Source organism: Trifolium pratense, linkage group LG3 (genome assembly GCF_020283565.1).
Source record: "Trifolium pratense cultivar HEN17-A07 linkage group LG3, ARS_RC_1.1, whole genome shotgun sequence".
Lineage (NCBI taxonomy): Eukaryota > Viridiplantae > Streptophyta > Magnoliopsida > Fabales > Fabaceae > Trifolium > Trifolium pratense.
The window spans coordinates 39,902,544-39,922,156 of NC_060061.1; the positions used below are offsets into that span (position 1 = coordinate 39,902,544).

The following is a 19,613-nucleotide window of genomic DNA, read 5'->3' on the forward strand; positions in this document are numbered from 1 at the left end:
AAAAAGAAAATAAAACAAGGTTGAAAGGCCTTGGCGTTACCTGTAAGTCTTACGAGTTGGGTACGTCAGAAAAAGAAAATAAAACAAGGTTGAAAGGCCTTGGCGTTACCTGTAAGTCTTACGAGTTGGGTACGTCAGAAAAAGAAAAATTAAACAAGGTTGAAAGGCCTTGGCGTTACCTGTAAGTCTTACGAGTTGGGTACGTCAGAAAAAGAAAATAAAACAAGGTTGAAAGGCCTTGGCGTTACCTGTAAGTCTTACGAGTTGGGTACGTCAGAAAAAGAAAATTTAAACAAGGTTGCAAGGCCTTGGCGTTACCTGTAAGTCTTACGAGTTGGGTACGTCAGAAAAAGAAAATAAAAACAAGGTTGAAAGGCCTTGGCGTTACCTGTAAGTCTTACGAGTTGGGTACGTCAGAAAAAGAAAATTTAAACAAGGTTGCAAGGCCTTGGCGTTACCCGTAGGGAGCGTCAGAAAAAGGTACAGCAAAGAAAGGCGAAATTATCAACACCGCCATAAGAAGCTTACACACAACCAAAGCAAGGCAAGTCACTATAACGCCAAATGACAGGTATAAAGTATTTCTATCGATTCACAATTATTGTAACGGGTATAGGGACAAAGTTTTCAAGGTGAGAATGACAGAAGGCGTTACCTCACAACGTAATGCAAAATTCATCCGCAAAATTATGAAGAAAGAAGATCATTGCAAATAAAGGGATTAATAGAAACCCAATAAAGGGTAAATTGTTCAAACCACGAAGGGACATACAAGTAGTTACAAAAGCCACATAAGGGCAGAATTAAATTCATTACAAACAAGGTCATATCATTCACTGGGAGGTACATAGGGAACAAGCTTTCCATCAATAATCTGGTTCATCGCATCAGCTTCAGCTAGGCGCTTGGCGTCGAGGTCTGGGAAAAGAAGCTTGACTTGCTCAAGGGCATAGGCGAAGCCTTCCTCGTACTGGTTGACAGCATACAGTTGAAGCTCCTTCACGTCAGTTTCCAACCTCTCCTTCTCTTCGCCCAAGGTCCCCACGGAGAACACCGCTGCGTCTTTCTCTTTAGAAAGCTTAGAAATCATCTCATCTTGAGCAGCAGCATTCTCTTTCAGCTTGGTCTCGGAGGCGGCATAACTTTCCTTCACCTTCGCCAGCTTATCCTCATATTCCTTCTTCAACCTCTCAGCCTCGCCCTCCTGGCTATCCTTCAGCTTCCTGATATCCTCCTCCAGCTTGGTCTTGGTCTCGGAATATTTCTTCTCAATGTCAGCAAGATGGTCATCAACGACTTTCACCTTCCGTTTCGCCTCTTGGACCTCCTGCTCCTGCCGATTCGTCAACAAATAGTTGAGAAGAGTACCTTTTACCTCATACTCCAAGGCTTTTCTCCTCAAGTCTTCAGTAGGAGTGCTAGTAAATCGGGTCATATCGCCAACCATAGTCACCCCCCTCTCAATAAACTCGAGGGGATCGAAGGAAGCCCAAGAAAGAGAAGCAGCGGCTTCGGTATCTTCAGATGAAGGCTGAGTAGAACTGGAAGCTTTGCCTTTGCCTTTGTCAGCATCTCCAGCTGGTTGGATAGTCTTCTCAGTTTTTTGTTTTTTAGGTGGCGGGACGACACCCTCTTTAGCAGCAGCCTTTCCTGGAATCTCAACAGGGATGCGCCCGTCATGCTTTCTCTTGCTCCGTCCCTCTTTAACTCCAGCCTCCTCCACTTGTAGCTGCTTCAGAGGATCGGCAACGCCAGCAGCAGGATTGTCTTTTTGTTGACGAGCTTTCGCCAAGAACGCCAGTCTTTCTTCATTCGAAATGGTCCTCATTCTTTCTGAAAAATAAAGGAATCAGAAAAACACAGGTTAGTAATAAGGCGAGATCAACATTAAAATAAAAAGAAATATGCATACATGCCAAGTTCATCACTTACGTAAATACTCTGTCAAAGCTTCGCTATTACCCTCACATCTAAGGATATCAGCAGTGTCCATAAGAGCAAAAGAATCAAGAAAGTGGACAATGTCCTGCTCAAAGTCACTCAAAGTCTCAAAGATGGTTCCCTTTATAAGCCTAGGGTTGTCAGTCCAGTAGAAAGGGAACAAGGGATCTCCTATCTCATCATACATTAGATCGGGAAGTTGGTCGCTACTGCGAACCCTAAAGAAGGAGTCCTTGAAGCCTTTGAAGTTGGAGGCATACAGACTCATGAGGCGATGATTGGGTTGACTACTAAGAGAAACCATAGTCTGGGGTTTTAGGTTCTTGATATGGTAAAAACAGAAGAAAACACCAATCGAGGGTACCAGTTCAAAACCTAGGCACATCACCTCGAAGGCTTTTACGAAGGCCCAGCTGTTAGGATGAAGTTGAGTGGGGGCGACATTAAGAACCCTCAACATCTCCGCCTCGAAAGAAGTAAAAGGAAGCCAGAGGTTTAGAGGTTGGATCACGCCAGTGTAGAGGTAAAAGTAATCCGGCGGGGTGCCGTTCTTAAAAAAGACAAACTCATCTTCTCGGACAGGCTCAGTGATGATAGACTCCTCATGTCTGGACTCTGTAAGCCTGACGGCTTTCCTAAAGCTCATCACCATCTCCGCACTAGTGTATTTTGAAGGAACCTCCATGGTGACGGGAGTATAGCCAGCAACCACCAAATCTCGGCAAGGGTTTTTCCGCTTTCCTGTGAAAGAGGAAGGGGAAATTATGACACAATCACTATCACTACCGCTACTACTATCGCTATCACTGTCACTATCGCTACTGCTTCCAACATCAAAACCCCACAACTCCGAATAAAATCCCCGGCTATTAAGAACGCCGTTTGCCCTAGTATAATGGGCGCGAACTTGTCGCGCCCACTCAAAGTAACCAGGAGAAGAGGCCGAGATTCTCCCCTCATTCTCATCTAACTCCCTCAGGATAACCATTCTCTAAACCTATGAATTAGGGTTTTCCTCCTTTGAGCGAAACTAAATCAAGAAAAAGAATAAAGGTACGAAATAAAATACCTTACGGGTAACACTTCAAAGCCGAGAGAAACGGACGTCTTTAAAGGAAAACGATTGAGAAGCCCTACCGAAGGTTGAAGAGGAAGAAATGAAGCTATACCGAAGTTACGAAAAGAAAGACAAGTAGGTAGAACTAGGTTAGAAGTTGCAAAAGGAATGGAAGGAAGGAAAAGAGCAAAAACTCCCTATTTATAAACCTCAGTCCTAACGTCGATTCGAAGTTATAAGGTTCGAACAAGTAGTGTCATACGAGTCGTCGGATCAAGTACGTGTCAAAGCGCACATCCCAAGAGTAAATCATTGAAGATTTATCGTCAGATGTTTAATTACAACGCCTATAGGCGAGACGACTAACTATAACGCCTTTAAAGGGAGGGCCACGCCAGGACAAATTATCTCGCCGAAAAAGTTTGATTCGCCCGTGGGGCGCGGCGAAGACATCCAAAACAACGCCCAACGAGAAGAAGCCAAAAAATCAAGAAAAAATAAAAGTAATGCATTCTACTCAAAGCAAGAAAGAAAATCTTTATTATTAGCAGCAAATAAAAAGTACAACGAGAAGAAACCAAGGCTACATGGAAAAATCCTAAAATCCTATCAATCAGACTCCGAATCCTTCTGCACAGGCTCAGGGAAAGTCATCTTGGATTCCACGGTGACCCGGGACCCCTCTTCCTCACTTGACGAAGAAGCACGAAGCTCAGGAGGAACATAGGTCTCCAGAAACGAAACGTAATCCTCATCGCCACTACCAGAATCGGAGGTATCCGAGGAAAGAACGATAACCTCCGCCTTTTTGACATCCTTAGACCTTCGGGAGCGAGTGGAGTTAGAAGTAGATACCTCTACCCTTTTCTTCCTTCCCTGAGGTTGAGACTTTTCCGCGGCAGGTATTTTGGCATTTTTCTTTTCCATTGAGAGGATTCAAAACAAGTTAATAGAAATTCGAGTTTATCAGGGGATATTTATAGTCAACCTTAACATCGTTATTAACGGTAGTAATAAATGCTTGGACGGTTACAACCACCAAGTTTTGATTGTCTCGAAAAATGTCATTTTTACGTTTCCAAGAAGTCAAAGTTTGACCCGTTTTAGCTATCAAAGATTGCAAAGAAAGGCGGTACTAAAGCGAACAAAAGAGCAACACATAAGGAAAGGAAATTGCTTAATACTCATAAAGAAAATACAAGGAAGCAAAGAAACAGAATGAAAATAACAAAGATCCCAAAATACGGAAGCAGATTACAAACACTGAAAAGAAAAGCACAAAACGGAAAGATGAAGAAACAAAAGACTTCATGGCATGGTAGAGCTCCCCAATTCACCAGCATCGGTAACGGCGATACGGTGCATTTCCTCCAATGCCCGTTTCACCCTCTTCGCCTTCACCATATTCTCGTCAATGGGCTTCAGATCCTCTCTTAGTTCGCTTTGTTTGTCCAGAAGGTCCACCAAAGAATGGCGCCGAGTAATCAACTTAGCAATGTCATCCCTAATCTCGCCTTGAAGAGCCCTCTTCCTCTTCACCAGCGGCTTCATCTCCTTATTCAGCATCGCCAGACGATCATCCACTCTGCGCTCCTCATTGAAGCATATCCCCAAGATTTCCTCCTGCACACCCATAGTCTCTTTCGTAATTTCTATCTGACTGTCAACAGCTTCCGTGACTTCGGCGTGGCACTCCTTCACATTTTCCACAGCGATCACAAAGGATGCACTATCCTTCAGTTCCTTCTCCAGACGCAGCACACTGTCAAGAAAACGTTTCTCTTCCTTGGTCAACCTCCAGCAATAATCGTTAAGTTCTTTGACAAACTCCGAGAATTCACCAAAATCGTCCATTAAGTCCTCCGTACTCAGGTTCAACATACGGCGGAGTCGTTTAATGACGGGGGAAGCAGGAGACTGACCACATTCAAAGGGAAGGCTTTTAGGAGACATACTGCAGAGGAAAAACTTTCAAGAGAGCAGGTGAGAATGTGGCGAGTTGATTCTATCAAATGCTCCATTTTATAAAGAAAATATCCCATCGTGGTATCCGTGAATGGAGAAGCGGTTGATAGATATGGTCTAGGAGTACAAGAACGTGCGCCAGAAAGTGGGGAGGAACGTGATGAAATTCTTCCCGCGCTACAGGTTTTAGAGGGAAAATTCGAACCCTACTCAAGCACTTCATTCCTTTGGACCTCGTGCTTGGGGGGCTGTGGACTGGGCAATGGGTTTGAGAGAATATCCAGTAAGCCCAATTAGAGTAAAAAGAATGATAAGCCCAAATCAACTAAGTCCTAGAGCGTCCAATAGGCGATTAGAAGCTAAGGCGTGACTGGCAACCCTAAAGCAACGCCAAAAAGGGTGGATTCAGTGCTACTGTAAATATCTTCTCCTTCCTGGTATCAACCGCTAACTTAAGAAAGAAGAAATAAACTTCTAGTAACTGCCATAGCTTGGAGACCAAGGTTCTCATCCCTACTTTCACGCTGCACCACCGAAGAAGATGCTAAGGACCGGATTTATAGGAACCCTAGCTTGGAGAAGAAGACTTTAGTGGTCTATAAATAGTTTCATATTTTCATCTATAAAGGGATCGAATTCTGACTTATTAAACTCCCAGGGTTGTTGGGATTGAACTGAGTGTAATCACACCATTTGATCAATAATACAAACCCCCTTGTTTTTTACCAGAACAAGGAGAGACCCCACTGCGGAATAGATTAATCGCCTGAAGCGAATCTGATAAACAATTAGCCTTCCTGTAACCATTCTCCCAACAGATTGTTAAACCATCAGCAAATCCATTATTTCAGCGAAAAGAATGCTTTTAATTGACGATTTACCATAAAATCCTGACATGAATTCACCGTTATGGTTTCGCAGGAGACCACCATAGCCTGCAGAGTTTAAAGAATCCAACAAGCTCCCGTCCACATTAAGGCATATCGTTCCTTCCATAGGCCTAGCCCACGTCACGAAATGAGGAATAGACGCTAGAGTCTCTGCTGTTTGTGTAGAGCCAAACGCAGCGGAACAAGCTTGCCGCAAAGAATCTATTTTTATTACACTTGTAATAACACTTTTGTTTGTGGTTGTCAAAAACGAACTCATTTCTTGCACACCAAATCACCCACATAATGATAAAGAAGATTCTACTATGCTTCATGCCCTGCTTCTTATACCAAGTGAAATTGTCAACATCTTGGGAAGAGTTGGGGATAACATGTAAACCATAAGCTCGCCAAACACTAGCTGCATCCAGGGACGGAGTCAGAAATTTAGCTTAAGGGGGCCGAGTTTAAAAATATAAGTTAGTAAAAAAAAACTAACTTGAACTTCACCAGAGTGTCTTTCAAGAAGTTCCAATTAACACGATCATATGCCTTATCCAGATCCAATTTGAAAACCATATGACCTTTTTTCTTTTTGATTTCCTCATAAATTGCAGTACTTCTTGTAATACAATTGCATTATCCTTGGTACTTCTGCCAGGATAAAACTATTTTGGAGCAGGCTGACAATACCATCCAAGAAAGGTCTTAGTCTAGACACGATAATCTTGGATATCAATTTATAGGAGATATTACATAAACTAATCGGTCTAAAATCCTTAAATGTGTTATGGCTGTCTCCCTTCGGAATTAACACAATAAGAGCTTCACACACTTGAGGATCATAAGTACCTGTAGCAAAGGCAAGCTTAACAAAATTCCAAAGGTCATCGCCCACTATTTCCCAAAAAAGTTTGAAGAAGATAGGTTGAAATCCATCACGGTTCTCTAAATAGAGAATAAATAACTAATAATAATGAATTAGTTCAAATAGTAAAAATTATGATTTCATTAAAATTGTGGTCATGAATTTTATCTCTAATTTTTTGTATGAAAAAAAAAATTAATTGGTAATAAAATTTTCGTAAATAAAATATAATTTTTTTTTTGTACAAAAAATATACAATTTTATTAGATTTAATTTATTGAAAATAGTAAATCAATTTTTGAATAAATCCATATTAGACGGTTTGCTACTGTACGATGTAATAATAGTCCTTCCATATATTCTTCAAAAAAATAGTCCTTCCATATTCGTTAACTAGAAGATGTGACATGCACATGCACTCATGACCACGCACGGGAAACCCAACCCCACTTTGGTACGGAGTATATAGCAAGAGAAACAATGATAAATTGACATGTATCATAAAAAAGTTATATATGTTTTTTAAGTATTACTCTCACTTTCCCAAATCTTTTAGCCTTTTTAGCTTTTTAATTTTTTCTCAAAATTTTGGTTTTTTTAAGAAATTGATGCATATTTAGTGATACTTTACCATTTGTACCCTTACAAAATTAAAACATTAATTAAATATATTTTATCTTTCTTAATAAAGTAAGGGAAAAAATAACTTGGAAAATGCTAAACAGTGCCCCCGGGGCACTGGTTAAGCATCTTAAAATAGAAATTATGTCTCGAAATACGTGCATTCAATACCTCAAAAGTACAAAAAGTTATCTTTTCAATATAAATTTTATTTTTCATTTCCTTTTTAGGTATGCTTAACAAGTGCCCCGGGGGCACTGTTTAGCATGACCCAAATAACTTTACTTATCATTTCTTAATCTTCGTGCAAAACTCCAAAAAAAACTAAAGTTTTGAGACGGAGGGAGTAGTACTCTACTACCAAGCATCAACATAAGAATCTTCATGCAAAACTCCTTCAAAATGTTATTAGAGATTCAATCCAGCATCGTAGCTAGTGAGAACACAATATATGTAGTATACAACACATTGAACACACCATGTTGGGCTCTGTTTGGTAACACAAATAAGCTAGCTTATAGCTTATTATATGAGCTTATAAGTTTGTTTCAAAAAATTAGAGGTGTTTGGTAACAAGCTTTTTGTACTAGCTCATAGCTTTTTTTCAGATGCTATTTCAAGTAGCATTTGAGCTTATAGCTTATAGCTTTTTACACTTTATTCCATTTTTACCCTTTAATTTAATAACTACCCACTCTAAAAAATAAACTACCCACTATCAATTATGTAATTTTATATTTAATAACCTCTTTAAAAGCTAATTTTACCAAACACTTTAATTTCAATAAGCTATCTTTTCAGCTATCAGCTATCAGCTAGCTTTTCAGCTATCAGCTAGCTTATAGCTTATTTTTACCAAATAGACCCTTGGTCACTAAATTCTAGCTAGAGAATACATGCCACAGTAAGTCAGTAACTACATATGCATCTTTAACAAATCACGGATACATTGAAATAACTAGTCAACTAACAATTTGCCATTAATAAAACATAATACATTAAAATTGCATATAATTACATGACATGATTTTAAAATAAAGTTCAAAATGTGGATATATCATATATGTTGTTGGGTTTTGTGTTTGGCTACATTTTGTAAAATCCAACTTTGCCAGATGCTGGACAAAGATGCTGCAGCATCCTCGTACAGCATCCTGATGCTCTGTTTTAAGTGCAGAATTTTTTCTGTCAATCTCGTTCAAGATTTGCTTCAAATATTAATTCCAGCACGTGTGTATATGCAAGACGAGACTTACTGCACAAGAATTGTCCAAGTCGGCCTAAGGAAAGTTATTAAAAACAAAAATATAATTATATTATATTTTTGTTCGTTTTTTTTGTTTGGTACAACACAAAACATATTTTCAATTTTAATCTAGGTTTGGCCGCAGCTGCTGCAAGGGTTTTTGTCTGCAAACCTAACTTGGACATCAAGACATTGAAGACTATAAATATGTGAAGCCTCAAGCTATTTTTTTTATGTATTTTCTAAACCGTGTATTACTAAAGCGTGAGTTTTTTTTAAGGTTTAGTGTGTTCTTTTTGTCAGCCTTTCTTGTGTCAATTTGATGCAAGTTTAGGACTGTGTTTTGGTTGTTAATTGTAAGCTGCTCCTAAGCTTTGAAGCACGGAGTTAGCGTGTGTGATTCACTCATAAGCTTTTAAGCAAGAGTGTGGTCTAGTTTTTAGGAGAGTGTCTCCATCCTGATTATTATTATTGACAGCAACATGGTATGTGTTGTTAGAGGGAATTTGGGACGGGGTCTCATTATCTAAGAGGTTCTTAGGTAGGATTGCACGGGTAGTGTCTAGGTGATAAGTCAAGTACCGGGTGTTGGTCGAGGGCTTTGAACTAGAGCTATTATAGTGGATTCATTCCTGGATTGGTATCCCCCAGAGTAGGTGACGTTGCACTGAACTGGGTTAACAATTATCTGCGTTATTTATTGTTCTGCAATTTATTTATTTATTTACTGTGTTCTGCGACTGTCTTGCTGCAACATATGCTATAGCATCCTGTGCAGCATTGTGTTCACTGCGTGCCAGATTTCAATTGGCATCAGAGCAGGCACCCTTTCTGGTTATAGGGTGAGCTCCAGGGAGAATGTCTGGCAACATGGACAAAGAAGGAGGGCTTGTAAGCAGACCACCGCTTCTCGTTGGTGTCTCCAACTATGATTATTGGAAATCACGCATGATTGCTTTCCTAAAATCTATGGATAGCAAAACTTGGAAGGCTGTTCTGAAAGGATGGGACCCCCCTGTGGTCATGGACAAGGATGGAAAGCCAACACTTGAACTAAAAGCTGAGGAGGACTGGTCTAAAGAAGAAGATGAGCTTGCTTTGGGAAACTCAAAAGCATTATATGCATTATACAATGGGGTAGACAAACACATTTTCAAACTGATCAAAAAATGTGTCTCAGCCAAGGAAGCATGGAAGATTCTTGAAACTGTTCATGAAGGTACTCCTCAGGTAAAAATGTCCAAATTACAGATCCTTACTACTCAGTTTGAAAATTTACGTATGAAGGATGAGGAAACAATTCAAGATTTTCATATGACTATTCTAGATTATGATAATCAATTTGATGCTTTGGGGGAGAAAATTCCCGAAGAAAAGTTAGTAAGAAAATTGCTCAGATCTCTTCCAAAGAAATTTGATATGAAAGTCACAGCTATGGAAGAAGCCAAAAACATATCTCAGATGAAGCTGGATGAACTGGTTGGATCACTCCAAACTTATGAAAGTGTTGTAGATGGAAGAAGTGAAAAGAAAAATAAGAGCATTGCTTTTTCATCCAAAAATGATGAAGAAGATCTAGAAGAGGATGAAGAATCTAATGAAAGTATCTCTGAAGCTATGGAGTTGCTGGGAAAACAGTTCAACAAAGTTCTAAAACAAATGGACAAAAGACCCAGACCAAATTCTAAGAATGATGCTCCAGGCACTATGCGCAGCATTGTGAATCAAGGAAAACCTAAGAGTGATGAAAGGTCAAGCTTAAACAAGAATATTCAATGTCACGAATGCGAGGGATATGGTCACATCAGACCTGAATGTCCAACATATCAGAAAAGAACGAAGAAAGGACTAACTGTCAGTTGGTCTGATGATGATGACTCAGAAGATGATACAACATCTGTGACTGCCAAACATATCTCAGTCTTAACAGGTACTATTACATCTGATACAGAATCTTGTGATGGAGAGGTAACCTACGAAGAACTTGCTGATTCTTACAGAGAACTCTGCCTCAAGAGTGGAGAAATATGCAAAGTCATTGAGAAACAAAAGGTAACCATCAATCAATTGAAGGAAGAAAAATTTGAAAATATATCAAAGATGGATGAGCTCCAGAAGAAGGTAAATTATCTATCCTCTGATCTTGATGAAGCTAAGGAAGTCATTGAAAAATTAAATGCTGACATTTGGCGTTTGAGAAAATTCTCTGACATGCTGTATAAAGATGATGATCATCTTGATAAACTTCATAAAGCTGATGGTCAACTAGAAGAAATCTTAGAGAAAAATGTTCTAAAGCCTAAACATATTGGGCTTAGTTATGAGAATGTCAACAAACACAAAGGTTACAGCCCAGATCTCACGTACATGCATCCAAAAGAAACTCATAAGCGAAAGATGCCTCAACAGATGCTACAACATCATAAGCAGCATCCCTTGTCAAAGAACAAAAGAAAACATCACTCTTGGATATGTCACTACTGTGGCAGAAAAGGGCATATAAGACCTTTTTGTTACAAATTGTTTGGATACCCTAACAGGCATCATCAGCCTAAACTAGTTTCCACAACTGCCTCCACTCAACAAGAATGGAAACCTAAAGGTAAGAATGTGAAGACCAGTGATGATACTCAACTTGAGAAGAAGATTACTGCTCTGATTGCTCACACATCACTTAGAGCTTCATCAAGGGAAGACTGGTATTTTGATAGTGGTTGTTCAAGACACATGACCGGAATTAGAAAATTTCTTGTTGATTTAAAGTCTTACTCAACTAGTTTTGTAACTTGTGGTAATGGTACTAAAGGAGAAATTGTTGGTATAGGGGAGCTCAACAGTAATAGCTTGCCTAAACTAAGCAATGTGTTGTTAGTAAAAGGATTGACTGCAAATTTAATAAGCATAAGTCAATTATGCGACCAAGGGATGAAGGTAAACTTCACCAAGTCTGAATGTTTGGTTACAAATGATGAGGGTGAAATTTTGATGAGGGGTGTCAGATCAAAAGACAACTGCTACTTATGGGTTCCCCAAGAAGAGGCAAATGTGTCGACATGCTTAATCATGAAAGAAGATGAAATAAAATTGTGGCACCAAAAACTTGGTCATCTCAACCTAAGAAGCATGAAGAAAGCTATACCTGAAGAAGCCATCAAGGGCTTGCCAAATCTCAAGATCGAAGAAGGAAGCATTTGTGGTGAATGTCAAATTGGAAAACAAACCAAGAAGCCACATCCAAAGCTGCAGCATCTTACCACTACCAGAGTTCTTGAGCTTCTACACATGGATTTGATGGAACCTATGCAAACTGAAAGCTTAGGAGGAAAAAGGTATGCCTATGTTGTTGTAAATGATTTCTCTAGATATACCTGGATAAATTTTATTGGAAATAAATCAGAGACCTTTGACGTATTCAAAGATCTATGTATTCTACTTCAAAGAGAGAAAAACAATGTTGTGTTAAGGATCAGAAGTGATCATGGAAAGGAGTTTGAAAACTCTAGATTCTCTGACTTTTGTGCCTCTGAAGGCATCATCCATGAATTTTCATCTCTCATTACACCACAACAAAATGGTGTAGTAGAAAGAAAGAATAGAATTATACAAGAGTCTGCAAGAGTAATGTTACATGCAAAGAAACTCTCTCATGGTTTTTGGGCAGAAGCTATGAACACTGCTTGTCATATTCATAATGGTGTCACCTTGAGATCTGGAACTACATCTACTCTGTATGAATTGTGGAAAGGTAGAAAACCTACTGTTAAGTACTTTCATGTGTTTGGAAGTAAATGTTATATCTTGTCTGATAGAGAACCAAGAACTAAAATGGATCCTAAAAGTGATGAAGGCATATTCTTGGGATACTCAACAAATAGCAGAGCCTACAGAGTATATAACTACATAACCAAAACCATGATGGAATCTATAAATGTAGTAATAGATGGTATTTCAAGTGAAGTTGTGAAAGATGATACAGAAGATGCTACAGCATCTATCCAAGGTAGTATAGATTCTGAAACTATTGAGGAATTCAAGAATGATACAGAGATTACTACACTTGAACCAATCTTTGTTACTTCAAAGAAAGGGTCATCCATTCGTACTCAAAAGAATCATCCTACAGATCTGATTATTGGTAATCCTAATCATGGAATTACTACTAGAAGGACACTTGACTTAGTTCCTAATGCTTGTTTTGTTTCTAAGTTTGAACCCAGAAATGTGATGGAAGCCCTCACTGATGAGTTTTGGATAAATGCTATGCAAGAAGAGCTAAATCAGTTCAAGAAGAATGAAGTTTGGGACTTAGTTCCTAGACCAGAAAATACTAATGTGATTAGTACCAAGTGGGTCTACAAGAACAAGTCTATGCTAGAGGGTTATTGTAATGCTGATTGGGCAGGTTGTGCAGATGATAGAAAAGGCACCTCAAGAGCTTGTTTCTTTTTAGGCAACAATCTTATATCCTGGTTCAGCAAGAAACAAAAGTGTGTATCTTTATCTACAGCTGAAGCAGAGTACATAGCTGCTGGTAGTAGTTGTTCCCAACTATTATGGATGAAACAAATGTTGTTGGAGTACAATGTGGTACAAGATGCTATGGCATTGTACTGTGATAACCTTAGTGCAATCAATATTTCAAAGAATCCTATCCAACATAGTAGGACGAAGCATATTGATATTAGGCACCATTTTATCAGAGATCTTGTTGAAGAAGGTATTATAACTCTTGAGCATATAGCCACTGAAGAACAACTGGCTGATATTTTTACCAAGGCTCTAGATGCGGTCCAATTTGAAAAATTGCGAGGCAAACTTGGGATTTGCCTATCTGAAGAGTTATAGCAATTATTGCAAGTGTGGCGTGCAGTTTCCTTTTCAATTTATTTAGTAATGCACGCCATTATGGGTAATGTTGAAACATCTGAAGATTTGGTAACAATTTTGTGTCTGTTGATGATAAAGATGTTTCTTGTGGAGAGAAAGTGTTTGTTAGTAGAAGTTATGTGGTGTTCTTCCCTATTGTATTTAACAAATTCTAAGGAAGGAGCTGGAAAAGAAGAAGATGTTACTACTGGTGAAGATATTGACTTTATGTTGGAACATGTAAAGAAGAGTGTTCCTGAGAAAGATGTTGCACATGATGCTACAACATCTGCAGCACGGGAAAATTTGGATAACATTGTTATACCCGAGTCTCCAGATAATGTTATTGTTTCTAACAAAGAAAAGGGTTCTGAAGCAACTACTACTGATAATGTTTTTGTTCATGATATCTATGTGATCCCTTATGTTGATGATAGTGGTAAAACTATGTTTGTTCCTTTGAATGTTGATGAATCTGCTGAGAAAGATTCAAATGTTATTTATGTGGACAATCTCAACCTTACTGAGAGGACTCCTGCTTCTAGTACTAGGAGGTTAAGGAGCAATGCTGGTAAAGGTGTAGCTGTTTCTAATGTTCCTGTCAAGACTGCCAAGGAAAAACTATGGTCTTAAAAGACAGTGGAGTAAGATTACTGGGCCCTCTGAGCCAAAGAAGAAGCTTTTGAGGAGGAAGACTATTTCCTCTAGTGATTCAGAGTTTGAGGAAGACCAACATGCTACTGCATCGCCTGCAGCATCCTCAAAGAAGTCTGTGAAGAAAAAGAGGATCCCTCAAGATGTATCCCCTGTACCCATTGACAACATTTCCTTTCATCGTTTTGAAAATGTTGACAGGTGGAAATTTGTGATAAAAAGAAGGCTTGTTGTGGAAAGGAATTTAAGTGAAGTTTTTTTTACAATGCCAAAAGCTTGATTAATGCAGCTGGATTGATGAAAACTGCAACTGGGCTCCAACTACTCATTCCAATACTGTGGCTACAGGTTTGGCTAGGTTTATATATGTTGTAGGGACCAGATCACCTTTTGCCTTTGGTTCTTATATTCTAGATGAAACTGTTCTGCATGACTGTTTGAGGGTACACATGCTGCAGACTGTGCTGCATCATCTGTCAATCAGTCAACTGATGTTTTGCCTAGGAAGCAAATGATTGTTGACCTCAAGGTGTTTTCCAATGTCAATCCTGGTGTTCTTGATGATAATGCAGGTGGTGATACTAAGGTAGAGGAGGAGGACTCTGACGCAAGTCCTTCTATGTGCCCTGCTTATGCTTTATTTGCATGTCCTTTTGGATTTTAATTTTGTGGGCTACGCCCTGATGCTCTCTGGGTTGTAACATGTACAATCCATGTCTTTTGGCTCTGATACTCCAGGTTCTCTTTGCCATAATGGTCTGTAATATGCACTTTATGATCTCTTATGCTCTGATACTCTCTGCACTCTATGTTTCTCTATGATCTGATAACTCTGTGGAAGTTCTGCTCCTACTGTGTGGTACTGACTTTATTTGTCAGAATTTATGGCTAAAAAGGGGGAGTAAAAGTGTTTGTGTGCATGATGTGATGAAAAATGCTATAGCATCTAGTATAACATCTTTTATGTGATATGCATGTTTTGAGGGCGAGTATAGCATGTTTTATGTGATATGCATGTTTTGAGGGGGAGTGAAGATTATGCATATATTGAGGGGGAGTAGGTAGAATTTATTTTTCTACTACTTTTAATATGCATGCTTATATAGGAATTTATTTTTCCTATTTTCTGTGGCGTTGCTTAAATTTTAAGGAGTTTTATTTCTCCGATCTTGAATCCACTATGTGAGAGTTTATTTCTCTCTATCTGTACTTTGAGGCTAAGATGTGTTATGTTCCGCTGTTGCATGCCTCTGATGCTTACATGCTAGCTACCTTTTCATCTGATGAAATTTTACTTTCTTTCCTAGTTGTGTGCTCATGTTGACTTGAAGGAAAGTTTAAATAGCCTAGCATTGTTCTACTTTCTTTCCTAGTTGTGTGTTTATGTTGACTCGAAGGAAAGTCTAGACAGTATCTCTCCATGCACTGGGCCAAAGTTGTTTTAGCCAAAATTTGCCAAAGGGGGAGATTGTTGGGTTTTGTGTTTGGCTACATTTTGTAAAATCCAACTTTGCCAGATGCTGGACAAAGATGCTGCAGCATCCTCGTACAGCATCCTGATGCTCTGTTTTAAGTGCAGAATTTTTTCTGTCAATCTCGTTCAAGATTTGCTTCAAATATTAATTCCAGCACGTGTGTATATGCAAGACGAGACTTACTGCACAAGAATTGTCCAAGTCGGCCTAAGGAAAGTTATTAAAAACAAAAATATAATTATATTATATTTTTGTTCGTTTTTTTTGTTTGGTACAACACAAAACATATTTTCAATTTTAATCTAGGTTTGGCCGCAGCTGCTGCAAGGGTTTTTGTCTGCAAACCTAACTTGGACATCAAGACATTGAAGACTATAAATATGTGAAGCCTCAAGCTATTTTTTTTATGTATTTTCTAAACCGTGTATTACTAAAGCGTGAGTTTTTTTTTAAGGTTTAGTGTGTTCTTTTTGTCAGCCTTTCTTGTGTCAATTTGATGCAAGTTTAGGACTGTGTTTTGGTTGTTAATTGTAAGCTGCTCCTAAGCTTTGAAGCACGGAGTTAGCGTGTGTGATTCACTCATAAGCTTTTAAGCAAGAGTGTGGTCTAGTTTTTAGGAGAGTGTCTCCATCCTGATTATTATTATTGACAGCAACATGGTATGTGTTGTTAGAGGGAATTTGGGACGGGGTCTCATTATCTAAGAGGTTCTTAGGTAGGATTGCACGGGTAGTGTCTAGGTGATAAGTCAAGTACCGGGTGTTGGTCGAGGGCTTTGAACTAGAGCTATTATAGTGGATTCATTCCTGGATTGGTATCCCCCAGAGTAGGTGACGTTGCACTGAACTGGGTTAACAATTATCTGCGTTATTTATTGTTCTGCAATTTATTTATTTATTTACTGTGTTCTGCGACTGTCTTGCTGCAACATATGCTATAGCATCCTGTGCAGCATTGTGTTCACTGCGTGCCAGATTTCATATGTGATACTAAATAAATGAAACAAAGCTAGCACATTAGCTTCTTATTTTCATTTACTTGAAAACTTATTAAACAATTCCACTGCTAATCGTGGCTTTGCTACAACCGTCAATGGCGCATCAAGAAACAGAACACTATTGGAGTCGACGCAATTAATTCTTGATATATCAGAAGGCGCACTCCAAGTGAATCCATGGAGTAACCTAGCTAATAGCAATATAGTCATTGTGGAGCCAAGCATGACACCTGGACAACCGCGCCTTCCGGTACTAAAGGATATGAACTTTAAATCTGGCTCTCTCAATGATATATCAGACCCGTCGTTCTTGAGATGACGTTCTGGTTTGAATTTGTATGGTTCGCTCCAAACTTTTGGGTTTCTCCCAAGACCACTTCTTCCAAGCAATACATGGCTACCCTTTGGTATCAAGTAATTTCCAACCATTGTATCATTCATCGCGACATGGGGAGGAATAAAATCTGTAATGGGATGAAGGCGGAAAGCTTCTCTTGCGCAAGCCTTCAAGAAGTTGAGTTTAGGAATATCTGATTCTTGGACCAATCTATCTTTTCCAACTATATTGTCCAATTCTTCAGTGGCTTTTTGAAATAGTTCGGGTTGATTTAACATTTCGGCCAATGTCCATTCAACCGCGTTTGATGGATTGTCTACCATTGCCATCATCAATTCCTGCATAGAAGTTTAATGCGCACATAATATAAGTTTAATTTAAATCTACTAAATAGTCACAAATATTTAAATGGTGAAATTATTTAAATAATTCATTTTTTGACAAGTTAATCACCTATAACTTTTTTTTTAACATGGTTGATGTTGCATTCCATTAATCTTAAATTTTATTCTTATAATTTGGCTAGGAAATGATCTTTTTTACTAATGTACTATAAAAAGGTGTTGTTACGTAATAGAAGAAAGATAAAAGCAAGGGAGCAAATTTTGTCTTACAATAACTTGTGCCTTGATTTCCTTTTTTGTCAATAATAGCTTATTATTGTCATCTTTGAGGGAGATCAAAACATCTAGCAAGTCCTCTTCAACATTCTTTGCTCCATCATTCCATTGGTTAATTCTCTCTTCAATGATGGAATCATGATACTTGTTCATTATCCTCATTGCATTTTTTATCTTCCCCTTATGGCCATCTAAGTCAAGTAACCTCAACCATGGGATATAATCAGATGTAGAGAAAGCAAAAACATAGTTAAGCAATATGAAAACAGCATCAACATGTTCAACTTCCTCAACACCAGGCCCTCCATCCTTCATACCTTTTCCAAAGTACCTTCTATTAAAAAAAAAATTCCTATACACATTGCCACAATAATGTTGAGTAGCAATCCTAACATTCACAAGGCCACCGTTTTTGCATTTGTTGTACACGTAAAACATAAGATTATCTGCTTCTTCGTTTCTTTTGTCTTGAAGCCATTGATGTCTGCGTGGAGAGAACAAATCTTTAGCTATAATTTTCTTCATCTTTTTCCATTGTTCGCCATATGGTGAAAGAATTGAGGTCATGTAGCCATTTGAAATAATATCACTGGCTACACTTATCGGTCTTGATGCAAAATCAGCATCATGTTTTCTCAAGAATTCACGGGCAATGGCGGGACAAGTAACAGGAATAACATTGACGTTTCCTAGGCGGATACATGCTATTTCGGTGTTAAACTCTTCCATAATTTTATGTATCCACCTAGTTGTAGGTTTGTTTGCGAGCATTTCAGGAAGATTACCAACTATAGGCCATGGTTTGGGACCTGGTGGAAGTTTAGGTTTGTTAGGGTTCTTGTATCTTATGGTTTTGATTACCATTGAACCAAAAAATATAACAAGGAAAAGAGGCCATAAGGACTGAGGGAGTAACCAAAGAAAACAAGTAGTGTAACTCATAGTTTAGTTGGATTTTAAAACAAAAACAATAAGCAAGGTTCAAAAGAATAATATCTTTTAAGTGGTTGCGATTGGTCACTTAACAAGTTCGGGGTCCTATTTATAATAAATAATAAACCTCCTATTTACTTACTCAAGTTTCAATTCCTATTTTTTTATTTTTTTATAATAAATTTCTATTTAGTTTTTTAAAATATAAGAAAATAATAGATACAATGTATGAACATTAATACCTTTTAACATAATTGTCAATTTGTTCATTAGTTCTTTTTGTTTTTTTTTGGTAAGCAAAGAAAATATTATAAGGGAGTAGTCCATTAGTTCTTATTGTTATACACTGAGAAAAATATTAAGAATTACTTTCAAAATTTTAGCAATTATTCATTAATTTTTTATATTTTAAAAAATAAGTAAAAACCGATAGTCAACATATTTAGCACACTTTACTCATTTATTGCAAAAATCACAAGCAAGCGACGTGTGTACCAAATGTTCCATTTATCTTAAGGGAGCTTCTACGGTACATCAGAAAAATTTTAATGTACCGGTACATTAGATCAATTAATTAATATATTATTGATTATTTTTATAAATCAAAAAACTATTTTTCGATTATTATTTTTGAGAGGTGATGATTTCATAAGAAAAAACACAAGTTCAATGTTTTGTACGCATTATACTAACTTTTTTACATTTTTTCATTAAAAAATCCAATAATGACTATTATTAGTGATAAAAAAATTTTAAAAAAATATAATTTTATTTTTTAACAATTTTGATAAATAGCATTCAGTTATTATAATATTTTAAATGATAGAAAAATCATTTCTTTTAAAAAATATATTCATTTACATAATAATTTAATGATCTGATGAACCGGTACAATGAAATTTTTCTGATCTACCATAAAATTTTCTTTATCTTAAAGGCTCCATGTATATGGGACCAAAGCGGTAAATATGATCTGTTATTGTATGTTGTTGATTTCATATTGCTCTCATGTAATATGTCAACAAATGAAATTTTTTTTGGTTACATAAGAGAAAAAAGAAAAAGAAAAAGCCAACAAGGGATTACTCCCTAATAAACTCTACACCCCAAGCATCTTCCCAGAGTGGCTTAACCAGATCTCTAGGAGGAGTAGGAACATTCACC

The 19,613-nt window shown here is 37.9% G+C and overlaps 1 protein-coding gene across 1 annotated transcript; it reads right to left on the reverse strand.

Moving 5' to 3' along the window:
• Positions 1 to 16,558: 16,558 nt before the first annotated feature.
• LOC123916621 (isoleucine N-monooxygenase 1-like) lies at positions 16,559 to 18,508 on the reverse strand. The gene is made up of 2 exons (XM_045968125.1): positions 17,511 to 18,508; positions 16,559 to 17,234 (listed from the first exon to the last, which is right to left on the reverse strand). The coding sequence occupies exons 1-2, from the start codon at positions 18,456 to 18,458 to the stop codon at positions 16,593 to 16,595; spliced, it is 1,590 nt and encodes a 529-aa protein (XP_045824081.1). The 5' UTR covers positions 18,459 to 18,508; the 3' UTR covers positions 16,559 to 16,592.
• Positions 18,509 to 19,613: the final 1,105 nt, after the last annotated feature.

Coding starts and splice junctions, on each gene's coding strand:
- LOC123916621 (XM_045968125.1), bottom strand. CDS start 18,458: ATGAGTTACACTACTTGTTTTCTTTGGTTACTCCCTCAGTCCTTATGG. Junction 17,235..17,510: donor AAATCAAGGCACAAGTTATT/GTAAGACAAAAT, acceptor ACTTCTATGCAG/GAATTGATGATGGCAATGGT.